This window comes from Osmia lignaria, chromosome 15 (assembly GCF_051020975.1).
Source record: "Osmia lignaria lignaria isolate PbOS001 chromosome 15, iyOsmLign1, whole genome shotgun sequence".
Classification (NCBI taxonomy): Eukaryota; Metazoa; Arthropoda; class Insecta; order Hymenoptera; family Megachilidae; genus Osmia; species Osmia lignaria.
Genome location: NC_135046.1, coordinates 939708 through 952395, shown reverse-complemented (window position 1 = coordinate 952395; position 12688 = coordinate 939708). Strand labels below are relative to the sequence as shown.

Below are 12688 nucleotides of genomic sequence, written 5' to 3'. Positions count from 1 at the left end.
TATGTTGAATATTGTTAACTTGAAATTATCAAATGGGTTATTCGGTAACCGGCGTGTCATAGGTTGCCAACCTCTGAACTAGCATCTTCCGAGTAGAAGAAAAGTTTTTAATTTTGGGCCGCCTCCGAATAGGTTGAAATGTATTTAGTATATTATTTAACAATTAAACAGATTTTATTAATAGCTGTGGAATATTGGTATAAATGAAAGAGAAGTTATTTCATACTTTTTAGCGCATTTTGAAGTCGGATGTATTTTTTGTTAAAAATTATTTTATCTGTTCTAGCGAGATATTGACTAAAACGATCACGCACACTAATTCAGACCGTGCGACAAAGAAAGTCGATGAGACGTATCGAGACTGACAATGAGTCAGATAGTGCGAGGCGAGCATTGGCGTAGACAGAAAAGTAGTGGCATATGCTTTATAACAGAATAATTTTTTCGAAATTGAACTAAACGACTTCAGTTTTTTTTAAGCAAGAAATAATATATTTTCAGCACATAACGAAAGAACAATCGCAAAATATCGACATTTTACTTAATATTGATTTCTTATCTTTCCCTCAGAGGATTGAATTTCATTTTCCGTTGTGCTTGAGCAACTTTATGACATCTTTTATATTAGTCAATATAAGCTGGTATGTACTATATATTATGGTGGAATGAGGGTACGATTGGTCGTTGTTGATAAGTCATACCTCACGCACACGCATTCTAGATCGTCGCGCGCTATTGTCCGATGCGAGCACACACTAATCATGTCGCCTGACAAAGAAGAAAAATGAGACTTCACAACAAAGCGAGATGGTACGAAGTCAGCGTTCCGGCGAACTTTGAACGCGAGGATCAAACGTGGGGACAGGGCGGAGCGTGCGAAGTGCTCCCTTTGCCCCTGTGCTGTCCCGCTCTTCAACTTCTCATCTCTCTATAGTACTGTTCGTTGCTGGTAAGTTGCCGAGCACCTACAAACTGATCCGATAGAGGGGCAAGAGGACTGTGCGTTCGCTTCACCTAATCCCCTACAGGAACCTGTAACTTGAGAAGTCAGCGGTCACATTGCATAGGTATAAAATTTCCATATTCGCGGAAGATACATTTAACTATATAAACATGCGATTTTTTCGGGGTATTAATGGATTTTTTATGATACTCGTTCTTGACAACAGTTGTTATTATGCAAAATTTATGGAAATTACATTATGCAAAGTGTAAAAACTCTCCTGTTTTCTTATTAATACATAATGTAAACCCCGAATCTACGTCTACGTCAATGCGTCCGAATCGTCGCTCGCTATCGCTTCATCTCATTCTGTTTCAATGTCTGTTCTTAGCGACGTTCGTCACGCGATAGATTTGTGGATGTAAAGGCTCGGCCAATAAACATAATATGTGTGACTGGAAGTAGGTCAACGAATTTGATTGGACGGCAACTTACCAGCAACGAACAGTACATACAGTACCGAGCATGATGAGTTCCTTTAAAGATAAAAGGAGTGGTGCTCTAAAAATAGGAGGCTCAACAACTTCGGTGTAAACATTTATTTGTGAAAATTTTATTTAATATTTATCTTATTATTAATATTTTTTTATCTTTGTAGCCTGGAATTTGAAATTTTGAGTTTAAAAATTTTGAAATCTTGAGACTGAAATTTAATTCCTGTACTAAATTATAAATATTTCATAATAAAAAATTATATTCGGTTTTTCTAAATTAATCTTAATATTCATACTTTCATGATTAGGGTTTCTGGAGTTACCTTTTTTTAAGTTATTGATGCTTCTTTCTTATGTATCACCATTTTTTCTAGGTATACTTACCATGCTCTATACTGTGCAGGATGATTAACAAGTACCTATAGATTCCCTACAACTGTGATTCGGAATAAAAAAGTAACACTAAATGATATCCAAATTGAAATATTGAAAAAAAATTCTTAACCTAACTTAACCCATTTTTCGTCCCGATAATCCACAAATGTCTTAAAATTTTCTTAAAAAATGTTTAATAAAATTCAAAAAGGTATTTGATTGCTAGGTTTTCCACATGTTTGCCTTTAGAAAAAACGCAATGATTACTATTGTATATTAATCGGTATCTCTACTTGGCTTGTTGACTGACAATGAATACATTGCTTTTAGGTGGCCTGCATGTTCACCGCATTTTTTTTAAGGGGCCCACGTAAAGAACACAGTCTATTGTACAATCTATTCCCACATCAATTATAAACATAAAAGCATCAATAACTGATGCATTTTGCTTAATTAGCCTTGATTCACTTGAATTTATTATATCATATCATATCATACTCATACTATTATATAAGGAGACAGCGTTTGTTTGTATGTACAGAAAAATTTAAAAAACTACTTAACCGATTCATACCAAAGGGTCCAGCCGTATAAGCATAGTGAATCGGCCCCAGCAACAATTTCGGTTGATATTTATACCACATAATGCATTTTGCCTAAACAACAATTGTGGGCAATTGCAACCCCCTACCCCCTCTGATAAGGGAGATATGAGGATAGAACCCCAAAACTTTACTATTTTTTTTCTCGGAAACTATTTAAAATATTTGAACACATTAAAGTGCAAATAGTAGGTATTCATTAGCTGTATTTCGTATTTTTTTTTCAAAATTTTTATCCGACGATTGAGGGTTAAAAATTAATAAATAAATTTTTGAAAGTGATATTTATAAACAATCCTTTGAGTGACACCCACCGAAAAAATTAAGAATAATCCTTTACTATTTAACTATTATCTGTAAAAGTTTCAAGAGTGTCGGATTGGTACATCATAGTTAAAAAAAAATAAAACCAATGCAACGCCTCTTCATAAGGCAAAGCCAGGCTGAACGTTAGAGACGCTCAACCTAACCGACCTACAGGGGAATACGTTGTGCCAACCCGCCACGTTTCTCATACCAGAAACAACTCTCAGAAAAGTATGAACTCTTCTCTCTCTAAACTGTGTGTTAGTTAACAGTCATTTATTTAAATAATAGATAAACAATTTAAATTTTTTAATTCAGTTTTCTGACCTTAACTTTTAACGTCCCTATTTTCACCGTATTCCTCATTTTAAGTATCTGGGAGCCCTAAAAAGAGCTGATTGTGTTGCACGTTACAAATGGCTCCCTTATATAAATGCAACTAAGGTGTTTCTAGTTTTTAAGCCCTACAAAGAGCTGATTGTATTATGTATCGCCAGGTTGAAGTAGATGATTTGAAACCGAATACTCGAAAACTTTTTAAAAAAAAACACGCTTGTAAATAAGTTTTAATTTTTGTCGCTATTTTCATCAATAACTGGAATAATGTTAGTTTTATTAAATAAGTGAGTTAAAATTTATAACATAATTAACCCTTTTCAGCGCTCCTATATACTTAAAACGAGGAAGACCTTAGTTACAACTATTCACAGGTACTAGCTATAATTTAATTAAAAGTAATACGTACGTGAAAAGGTAAAGACGGAAATAGTTATAGAAGTCTATGTTCTTTACAGCGTTGAATAGAATGATTATTGCAGTTATACCTGTGATACCTTCTTCGACTATTAAAAGGACAACTAATGGCATCTAACACAGTGCCATTGTTCAAGACATGATATAAATCTGTGATTTAGGGCTCTCACATACTTAAAACGAGGAATACCGTGAAAACACGGACGCTAAAAGTTAAGATTAGAAAACTTAATTAAAAAATTTAAATTGTTAATATATTATTTAAATAAATGACTGTTAACTAACACACAGTTTAGGGAAAGAAGAGTTCATACTTTTCTGAGAGCTGTTTCTGGTATGAGAAACGTGGCGGGTTGGCGCAACGTATTCCCCTGTAGGTCGGTTAGGTTGAGCGTCTCTAACGTTCAGCCTGGCTTTGCCTTATGAAGAGGCGTTGCATTGGTTTTATTTTTTTTTAACTATGATGTACCAATCCGACACTCTTGAAACTTTTACAGATAATAGTTAAATAGTAAAGGATTATTCTTAATTTTTTCGGTGGGTGTCACTCAAGGGATTGTTTATAAAAATCACTTTCAAAAATTTATTTATTAATTTTCAACCCTTAATCATCGGATAAAAATTTTGAAAAAAAATATGAAATACAGCTAATGAATACCTACTATTTGCACTTTAATGTGTTCAAATGTCTTAAATAGTTTCCGAGAAAAAAAATAGTAAAGTTTTGGGGTTTTACACTCATATCTCCCTTATCAGAGGGGGTAGGGAGTTAAAATTGCACACAACTGTTGTTTAGGCAAAAAGCATTACATATCCTTACTAATATATAAAAGTGAAAATGCTGATCGTTTGTCCTTCCTTCACGTTTAAACGGCTAAACAGATTTTAAAGAATCTAGTGGAACGCCCCGTGCTATGCACGGGGAGTTAATCAGTTAAAATATAAATTTAACTTTGCCCACTATCCACCCCAAGCTCCAATTCCATGATATTAAATCAAATAAAACTTTTAATTAAAAACTTCGTTGTAAACTACATTGTGTTGTAAAAATGTATCAATTGGATTTGTTGGAAAATTTGTTGCGCAGGATCCGCTATTATCTTATGGAAACTTTCACCCCTGCACAGTAGTAAACCGTAAGAGATAGACATGCGCAGTAGATTTTTTACAAAGAGGCTTAACCCAGAAAAGTCAAATGGACCACTCTTAATGATGACGTAATTAGTTTTTAAATTGGAGCAATTTTGATATGTTCGAAAATTTGTTGCCCAGGATCCGCGATTATCTCATGAAAACCTTGACCTCCTGCGCAGTCCTAAACCGTAAGAGATAGACATGCGCAGTAAATTTTTGACAGAGTAATCAAAGGAAAAGTAGTCGAAGCACCCACAATGATGACGTAATTAGTTTTTATGTATCCCTTAAAAAGTGTCCCTTAATAAGGGTTTTACTGTACTATCATTGTAAGAGTACACATATAATATTTTTCTGCTTTGTTTTCGAGCATGCGTACAACATCTCTGCGTAACTTACGGACATGTTTCTGCGTTATAATATGATTTGCACTATTGGACAGCTTATTCTTTCAAGATGGACATAGGCTATGTCATATTGTGATATCGCGATTCGTTATGCTTTTAACTCACAAAGAAGCATTAAAGAATTGGTTTGGTAAGCCAAGCGTGAACGTAGAACAGGACAGACAGTGGAGGTGAGAGAGATCTAATGACCAAAGGAAAGAGCCGAAACTTATCGGTGTGACTAATACTAATTGAATTATAAAACTTTTTTATTTTTGACTTTTTTAAAATGAAACTTTTACTATCGTATTGATGCAATTTTTTTGATTAAAATGATACCAAACACGATATAGTTTGAATTATAATTACTTCTTAAAATTGATGTTAAAAGTTGACGAAAAGCCAGAGAGATCGAAATTAATACATTGCATTAATTCCTATCCCCTTCTTAATGTATATAAAATAATTTTTAACAAAAAACAAATCCGACTTCGAAATGCACTAAAAAGTGTAAAATAACTTCTATTTCATTTATACCAATATTCCATAGCTATTAATAATATCTACTTAATCGTTAACTAGGATACCAAATACATTTCAAAGTTTTCGGAGGCGGCGGCGTAAAATTAAAAACTTTTCCTCTACTAGGAAGATCCTAACTCGGACGTCGGCAACCTATGATAGATGACCCATTTGATAATTTCAAGTAAATATTCAACGGGAATCAACATACCCATTGCGAATTAACTATACAGGGTGATCCTCTCGCTAGGGGACACAAAGGAACTGGCGACCATGAAGACACACAGAGTCGTCTCGACCCGGGTAGATCCCCGATGGTACTTCACAATACGGACCTCTTTATGGTGCGGTCAAGGGGTCCATTGTCGCCAGTGTTCCTTTGTGTCCCCTAGCGAGGGGATCACCCTGTACTGCAGTTCACAAGTGACCGCACTAACTCGCGCAGCTCACTAGGTCTAGGGAGATTTTTAATAGCGTGTGTGATTCCCCTTTATAGCTTGCTTCTTACTTTGCGTTCACATCATTTTTTTTCGAAAAATAATAGCAATTTCATTGTATCGTGAAACTTTACAATATCATCACCGGTTATCAGTTATCGTACCTCATATATTTCTGCCCACCATTTATATGACCGCAAAGTATAATAAGAAACAAGCTGTAGAGGGGAATAACACACGTTATTAAAAATCTCTCTAGACCTAGTGAGCTGTGCGAATTAAGTATGGTCTCTCGTGAGCTGCAGTATAGTGCATGTACATCAGGAGTGCTGCCAATTTCTGATACAATTGTTACAATTACAAATGTTTTCAGCCGGACCTATAACGTTCCGCTTTTTCTCTTACGACTTATTAATTACCAAGTTTGCCATACCGCAATCAAATCGTTATTGGCAGCATCGTTTGTTCGGGCATTTTTAATTTTGCGCCGCCTCCGAAAACTTTGAAATGTATTTGGTATCCTAGTTAACGATTAAGTAGATATTATTAATAGCTATGGAATATTGGTATAAATGAAATAGAAATTATTTTACACTTTTTAGTGCATTTCGAAGTCGGATTTGTTTTTTGTTAAAAATTATTTTATTTCACACTTTTTAGTGGAGCCAGTAGTATTTGTAGGATAGTGTAAGGTAATTTTAGGTTTCTGTTGCTTAGCTAATAACCGTAAACCGAAAAAAAGTGACCGAATTTAAGTTGTTAATAAACAACAAATTTCATAAATTTTTACGAGTGAGATCATCGCGGATATACAGGGTGTCACGCGACTACCTCGACAGCCGAAAAGGGATGATTGCTAAGGTGATTCTAAACAATTTTTTCCTTTGCCAAAAATTGGTTCGTTTTCGAGTTATTAACAAAAAACACCGACCAATCTGAGCGCATACAGCGCGCGGGCTTAGGGACTGCAATGTCGGTTACGAAAGCTGGGCCTGACGTAGGTCGCGAATGAACGGTTCTACACCCCGTTGGCATAGTACAGTAAAAAAACTGAACTGGTAGAACATTTTTAGTCGTTGTTTAAAATGAATACGGAACCTAATCTCTTGTCGCCTGTCATAATGTAAAAAAGGAAATTCCAAGCATTCTAAACAACAAATAAAAATGATTGAAGTGGAATAATTAATAAACGTTTGAATTGGAGGCTACGTTAATGATGAAAAATTTGAAAACAATTTAAATGAAACTTTCGCATTCGTTCGTAAATTAACCTGCTACGCTGAAAGCAGATAATTGTCACTGGGAAACGAGGATACACGTTCGGTAGAACAGCCCTTTTCATGATCGGGCCAGTGAACGGCCCTCATTTATTGCACTTACAATTAGATATGGATAATAGACGAAGTGTTTCCTCGTCGAATGTTCAGAATCGACACAGTGACCTAGCGGGAATTATTTGCTTTCAGCGTAGCAAGTTAATTTAGAATCGAATGGGTAAGTTTCATTTAAATTGTTTTCAAATCTTTCATCATTAACGTAGCCTCCAATTCAAACGTTTATTAATTATTCCACTTCAAACATTTTAATTTGTTGCTTAGAATCCTTAGAATTTCCTTTTTTACATTATGACAGGCAATAAGAGATTAGGTTCCATATTCATTCTAAACATCGACTAAAAATGTTCTACCAGTTCAGTTTTTTTATTGTGCTATGCCAACGGGGTGCCAAGCCGTTCATTCGCGACCTACGTCAGGCCCGGTTTTCGTACCCGACATTGCAGTCCCTGGGATTGCGCGCTATACGCGCTCGGATTGGTCGGTGTTTTTTATTATTAACTCGAGGACCAAGCCTTAACCAACATTTTGGCAAAGGAAAAAGTTGTTTAGAATTACCTTAGCAATCATCCCTCTTCGGCTGTCGAGGTAGTCGCGTGACACCCTGTATATCCTACTAAATATGAAAGGTTTCATCGCGAACGATACATTCCTTGCAGAGTACCATGGAAGAATAGATTTTTTGCTATAACAGTAGTTATTAACAAATTCCATAAATTTTTGCAAGTGGGATTTTTCATCGTGGATATACCTCCTACTAAATGTGAAAGGTTTCATCGCAATCGGTACATTCCCTGCAGCATAAACGCCGGAAGATATAAATGAAGTATTACGTTTTTTGCGATAAAAGTCGTGAGGAATGAAAAAACACAAAAATTATATTGCGGGACCAATCGGGAGATATACTCTACAAGATGCAAATAGTTTCGTTCCGATTCGTCCATCTGTCTCGGAGTAATCGGCGAACGTACGGCACACGTACATGAAATAGTACGTTGTTTTGCAATAAAAAGCGTTCGGAGTGAAAAAATATAAAATGTTTTTTTAACGGGACCAATCGGGAGACATACTCTACCAGATGCAAAATGTTTTGTTCCGATTGGTCCATCCGTCTCGGCGTAATCGGTGAACATACATTTAAAAAAAAAAAAAAAAAAAAAAAAATCCTTTCAAGATGGACATAGGCTATGTCATATTGCGATTGGTTGTGTTTTTTATTAACAAGGAAGCATTAAAGAATTGGTTTGGTTATACTCGGCATTGCCACCAAGCTCCCTCAGTATGCTACACTCATAATATAGATTTATCAGTGTTTTGTTTTCTTGGCATTCGTTTCCTTATTCACGCCGTATCAGATGACAAAGAAATATCTGTCATTTAAAAAAAAAATTGCGCCTTGCATTTAATAGTATTTTTATTTGTATTAAAGTATGTTTTAGCTGATTTCTTGCAATTTTTAACATTCAATTTAAAAAGAACTGTTGGCGAATTTACGAGAACGCTGTCGAATATTCTCGAAGCGTTAATTAGCGAATTTACAAGAACGCTATTTAATTGTTGACGACATTACGAGAACGCCGCCGAACACTCTCCAAACGTCGCTGCTGTTAGTCTACCGAAATATAACCCCCTCCTCTTCTATAAGCAAATTCTATTATGGATATCTAAACCCCAAGTATCGAAAAATTAAAATATAATGTAGCTTAATGTTCTCGCTAACATCTCCAGTATATGTACAAGTTTTAACATATAACATTACATTTTTATGTTATATGGAATATAATAGTTCATTAAAATTCCCGGGCAGAGCCGGGTAACGCAGCTATGATCTTTAATTTTGAGGCTAGACTATTTACTTTTGAATATAAACACATTGAAAACTTCTTTTCTTAAACGTTATTAAACATTTTTTAATCAAATCTTGATATCTTTTAGTGTTACCTTTTCATTTCGAATCAAATTTATCGAGAATTTATTGATCACTCTGTACAAATTTAACAGGTAGTAGCAATAGGAACACTTTTATACTATCAATTACTAAAGCTATTTTGTATGTTTCTTGCATGTAACACAGCGACCTTCGTTTATGCCGGTGGTTGGATCGGAAACGTGATTTGTTTACTGAGTTCTGGCCTACTGTCAGCCTCCACATTAGGATGGCCTAGTTGCTTCTACATTTGGGGAGCTCTAACTATTATTTCTAGTATTCTTTTCTTCATTATTGCAAGAGATTCGCCAACTGAACATTCCAGTATACCTCTGGACGAGAAGGAATACATTGAAACTAGCCTTGGAATAGTAGAGACGGATGAGGTAAAAATTTTTTTGTAAGAGTGGTAAAGTCTGTGTAACGATAAGTTTTTAATTTGCAAACATTAACAAAATAATATTGTTTACTTCAATAGTATACAGCGTGTATGTAAGCAATGAAGAAAATTCTTCTAAAGATGTGTTATATGAATCTTCTTTTCATGTTACAATAGCATAAGAGGATATCTAAGGGATAATAGCGATGTAGGGCATGGAAATCCCCCAAAATTCCTCATTTTGAAGATATTAAGATTAACAATAAGATTAATATAGAAAAAATGAATATAATTTTCAGTTATTAAATATTATACAATTTAATATGTACAATAAATTTCAGGTTTTTAAATTTTAATTTCAAATTTCAAAGTTCAAAAATTTATATTTCAATATTTTAAAACCCATTTTTAAAGCTTCAAAATTTAAAAATTCAAAGCTTTTAAATTTAAATTTAAAATTGAGTACTAAAATTGGAATTTTTTTGTGGTGAAATCTCCTGTGCCTAGTGCGCCATTATCCTTAATAATCTATGCTCGGCACTATGTATACAGGGTGTCCCAGAAAGAGTGTTAGTTCTTTAAGGGGGTGGTAGCTGGGGTGATTCTGAACATTTTTCTTTGTAAAAATGTTGTTTGAAGCTTCCGTTTTGAATTATTAAGGAAAAACACTGACCAATCAGAGCACGCATAGCGCACCTGTATGAAGTTAGCACCCCATTTTGAAAATGTTAGAATTCTAAAAGTTGTTCCAGGTTGTTCTAGAGTTGTTCTAAATTGTTCCAGAAGATAAAATTTTTATAATAAATATTTTAGCGGAAAATTAAAAAAAATAGTTTTTTGACCTGACATCCCATTCTTCAAAAATCAAATCTTTCGTGGTTGTTCCAAATTGTTCTAATTGTTCCAAACATTGTTCCAAAGTAGTAATTCTCCAAACAAAGAATTTAAAAAGATAAAATATAAAAACGATATCGAGCGCGCAAACAGTATTTTTACATCTACGGCTATCAGTATCGTCTTCTGCACACCGAATTGCATATTTAAGCTAATAATTAACGTAACAACTTGGAACAATTTTGATTTTTGCCAGAACAAATTTTTTAAGGGTACTTTACTCTTGGAAGTAAACATATTTTTTCCCTTTTTTTGTCATTTTCGACTGATTATCTTTTTTCAGAAACTATCAATACCATGGATTGCGATGTTAACTAGTATTCCAACATGGGCACTACTGGCTGCCCAATCTGCTCAAAACTGGGGTTTCTGGATGCTTTTGACTAAAATTCCGTCCTATATGACATCTGTCTTACGATTTGATATCACACAAGTAAGTATTATAAAGTCTTGATTCATTTTAATAAAAAAAGTTGATTTTAGAAGAAATTTTATTAAAGTAAGAAATGCAATTGAAAGAAGTAATTAATATACAGTAGACTCTCATATTGCCACATGAATGATTTGACCTTCACACGAATTTTCAAACATACCATTGCTGTTCCTTCCATCATCGCATAACCTACGAGGATGATAATATTTATCTCCCTTCTTCTCTTCAAATGAAAGTCGTGGCAATATAACAAACATCTACTGTAGTACAATAGTTGAAAATGAAAAAGAAACTATAATTTATGTTTACAAAAAAGAGAAGGCGAACCTAAGTGAACTCAAACCTACGAAAAGAGTTTACAGCGCATTACAAGTTAAACACTTCACCGCTGGACCATCGACACCGTTGAAAACTTTTTCATTACTTTGGGATAAAGCATATGACCTACTTAATAAAAAAATTTCAAAACAATTGATAATAATAATATTAGTAATATACACTTACAAAAATAATATGAATCTAGATCTGCGACTCCTTCAATATAAAATCGCCTTTTCAGCATTTGTGGAGATTTTTCATTTTTTTACAGCTTGAGTTTTCAGTAAGAATCTAAACAAATTCAGAATTTATCGTGTACTAACATAGGAGAAATTAACCAATAACATGATTTTAAATTTGTGTCCCCCCCCCCTCGAAATATTGGACTGAAACTTGGCATGGACAAGTTTTTTTTATAAGCTACCGAATGAGCCATCGCAAATCGAGTTTGGTTTAGGGCCACTTTTGACCACCTTATCCAGCTATACCAGGGGTGAGCAAATAGCGACCCGCAGGCCATATGCGGCGCGCTAAGAGATTTTTTGTGGCCCGCCAAGACAGTCAAAAAAATCCGTCTTGAACCGAGATTTCCTTCCTGTGCGCGAGCGAAGATTCGACTCGTATTTAAATAAATTGAATAAAACTGCCACTATTTTATTGAATTTGTATTTATTGATTTTTATGGTACAATTGATACCTTTCTGAAATGCAAAGTTAACTAATCATTTTAAAAGGTGCGGCGCTCCGCTAACCTCCGCTTCCACAAAATGGCCCCCGAGCCAAAACAATAACCCACATCTGTTCTATTGTAACGTCCCACAGACAACTTAGTTTAAGAATTATTGTTTTCGCTTAAAATAGTTGGAGTAATTGTAACAATTTTGTAATAAATTATGATATTGAACTGAATTATGTTTAATCGGTAATAGATATACAGTGGTACCTCGGTATACGTCTGCTTTTGGAATACATCATGTTTGGACGTGACAAATTTTGCTCGGTATACAACTTCTGTTCGGTATTCGACATAAACTTTTTGTGTGAATTTTGTGTCATTTTTAAATAATTATCTCAGAGGAAAAATTAAATTAATAATCAATTATATTCGGAGTTAATGTATTATTAATTGAATGATCATACAAAAAGGATCATACAACAAACTATAACCGCAAAATAGGAGGCACTAAAATTTATTCCATTTGGTTTGTTAATTTAGAATCTATCATTAGGTTACATTTATACATAGTAATCAAACGAAGGTCGCATACACTGTTGTAGACGCATACATATAGACAGAATTCATTGTTGTGTAACGATATTTTTTTGCAAGTATCTCGGAAACTAAGCGAGTCCTATATAGGTTAGACGAAAAAAGTTGCTTAAAATATCGAATTTAACAACATATTTAAAAATCATCGAAATCAGAAAGGGAGCGCCTTTTCTATAAGTTC

At 34.3% G+C, this 12688-nt stretch overlaps 1 protein-coding gene and 1 long non-coding RNA gene across 5 annotated transcripts in view; one reads left to right on the top strand and one right to left on the bottom strand.

The window, feature by feature from the left end:
• LOC117611247 (putative inorganic phosphate cotransporter) overlaps positions 1-12688 on the top strand; it is a 66711-nt gene that overhangs the window by 38658 nt on the left and 15365 nt on the right. For both annotated transcript variants that reach the window (XM_034339179.2, XM_034339180.2), the window contains exons 4-5: positions 9361-9599; positions 10770-10919. In XM_034339179.2, coding sequence (XP_034195070.1) covers positions 9361-9599; positions 10770-10919 — 389 coding nt within the window. The remainder of the gene's footprint in view (positions 1-9360; positions 9600-10769; positions 10920-12688) is intronic.
• LOC117611249 (uncharacterized) overlaps positions 1-12688 on the bottom strand; it is a 63235-nt gene that overhangs the window by 47629 nt on the left and 2918 nt on the right. The gene's annotated exons all lie outside the window — the stretch shown is intronic.